The following is a 2,181-nucleotide window of genomic DNA, read 5'->3' as shown; positions in this document are numbered from 1 at the left end:
TGGCCCACCCCTCCAGCTGGCCCCTCGAGTAGGATGGTAGCTCGCAACCAGGTGGCAGCCGACAATGCGATCTCCCCGGCAGCAGAGCCCCGACGGCGGCCAGAGCCCTCCTCGTCCTCGTCTTCGCCCTCGCCGGCGGTCCCCGTGCGTCCCCGGCCCTGCCCGGCGGTCCCGATCCCGGCTCCGGCCCCGGGCGACACTCACTTCCGCACCTTCCGCTCCCACTCCGATTACCGGCGCATCACGCGGACCAGCGCGCTCCTGGATGCCTGCGGCTTCTACTGGGGACCCCTGAGCGTTCACGGGGCGCACGAGCGGCTGCGTGCCGAGCCCGTGGGCACCTTCTTGGTGCGCGACAGTCGCCAACGGAACTGCTTCTTCGCGCTCAGCGTGAAGATGGCTTCGGGCCCCACGAGCATCCGCGTGCACTTCCAGGCTGGCCGCTTCCACCTGGACGGTAGCCGCGAGACCTTCGACTGCCTCTTCGAGCTGCTGGAGCACTACGTGGCGGCGCCGCGCCGCATGTTGGGGGCCCCGCTGCGCCAGCGCCGCGTGCGGCCGCTGCAGGAGCTGTGTCGCCAGCGCATCGTGGCCAGCGTGGGTCGCGAAAACCTGGCGCGCATCCCTCTTAACCCGGTACTCCGTGACTACCTGAGTTCCTTCCCCTTCCAGATCTGACCGGCTGCCGCCATGCCCGCAGCATTAAGTGGGGGCGCCTTATTATTTCTTTATTAATTATTATTATTTTTCTGTAACCACGTGGGAGCCCTCCCCGCCTGGGTCGGAGGGAGTGGGTGTGGAGGGTGAAATGCCTCCCACTTCTGGCTGGAGACCTCATTCCGCCTTTCGGGGGGGCCTTCCCTCCTGGTGCTCCCTCCGGGTCCCCCTGGTTGTAGCAGCTTGTGTCTGGGGCCAGGACCTGAACTCCACTCCTACCTCTCCATGTTTACATATTCCCAGTATCTTTGCACAAACCAGGGGTCGGGGAGGGTCTCTGGCTTCATTTTTCTGCTGTGCAGAATATCCTATTTTATATTTTTACAGCCAGTTTAGGTAATAAACTTTATTATGAAAGTTTTTTTTTTAAGAAACAAAGATTTCTAGAGCGTATGCTTTGGGTTGGGAGTTGGGTATACAGCTTGACTTTCTTGAAGTCTTGGGGATACTGGGGGCTGGGGCATCGTGCACAGCTCCACCCACAGTGCTGGGGACCAAATTTCCAGGCACTGTGTTTTGGTTTATGACTGGGAAGATGGCCACTCTAGTCTGAGCTCTCCTGAGTATCTGTGCCTGGTCCTTGGTATCTCCAGGGACAGCCCCTGACACTTGAGTACTGTGTTGCCCCCAGTATACAGAGAAGAAAACTGAGATAGAGGTAATTGACACCAGGCCACTCCTGGACTGTAGAGGTGGGCCTTTTAACTGTCCATCCTGCATCAATTTGAAATGGATGACAGAGAGGAAACTTCTTTGCTTCTCTGACCACAACTACTTCCAGGAAGAGGGTGGGGCAGAGCCGCCAGGGCTCACCGAGTTTTTGGAAGGAGTGGCAGTTCTGCAAGCCATCAAGTATTTCAGATGGGATGATGATGAGCCATGCTGGCTTGACTTGCCGCTCCTCTCCCCACGCTGCCTTGTGTACTTTTTTGTAGCCAGAAAGCTGCTTTGTGGTCTGTGGTGGCAGGGGCCTGGGTGCTGCTGGTGGCTTGGGCAATTCCCTTCTCTCTGGGCCTCTGAAGCAATGGTGCTGTCAGGAGCCCAGCTGGAAGGGCTGTTCTAGGACACATGTGGGGCACTAGAAAGGACCCAGCACTGGCTCTGAGAGAGATAGATGCCTAGGTAGGAAACTGGACGCACTGCTTGCTGGGTCATCAGGGGCTAAGCAACCGTGTGGTCACATCCCACATCATCTTCATGAGTTCTGTGACTCCTGCAGCCCGGGACATGCTTCCAGAGGCTTTCCTAATGCTTAATGATCGTGTTCAGAGGAAGCAGCTGCTCTGGGCACGCGGACACTGTCCACTGATCACTGCCCCCGTCCTTCAGGGAGGTGGGGTGAGAACATGGAGGACACGACCTGTTTGTCCTCTTTTCCCTCTTGTTTAATCCCAAGCCTGCTATGGGAATGAACGAGGTTCTCCTCTTGCTGCTTTTCAGTCTAGCAGGGCAAAGGACAGAGAC

At 57.7% G+C, this 2,181-nt stretch overlaps 1 protein-coding gene across 2 annotated transcripts in view; it reads left to right on the top strand.

Annotated features, from left to right (window-relative positions):
• The window catches only part of Socs1 (suppressor of cytokine signaling 1), a 2,184-nt gene extending 1,089 nt beyond the window's left edge, over positions 1–1,095 (top strand). For both annotated transcript variants that reach the window (XM_031362614.1, XM_031362617.1), the window contains exon 2: positions 1–1,095. This exon is cut by the window's left edge and continues 31 nt beyond it. In XM_031362614.1, the coding sequence (XP_031218474.1) occupies positions 1–678 (678 nt within the window). In that variant the 3' untranslated portion in view covers positions 679–1,095.
• Positions 1,096–2,181: the final 1,086 nt, after the last annotated feature.

The sequence above is a fragment of the Mastomys coucha genome, unplaced genomic scaffold (assembly GCF_008632895.1).
Source record: "Mastomys coucha isolate ucsf_1 unplaced genomic scaffold, UCSF_Mcou_1 pScaffold12, whole genome shotgun sequence".
Classification (NCBI taxonomy): Eukaryota; Metazoa; Chordata; class Mammalia; order Rodentia; family Muridae; genus Mastomys; species Mastomys coucha.
Note: the sequence above shows the minus strand (reverse complement) of the source record. Positions and strands in the feature narration are given on the sequence as shown.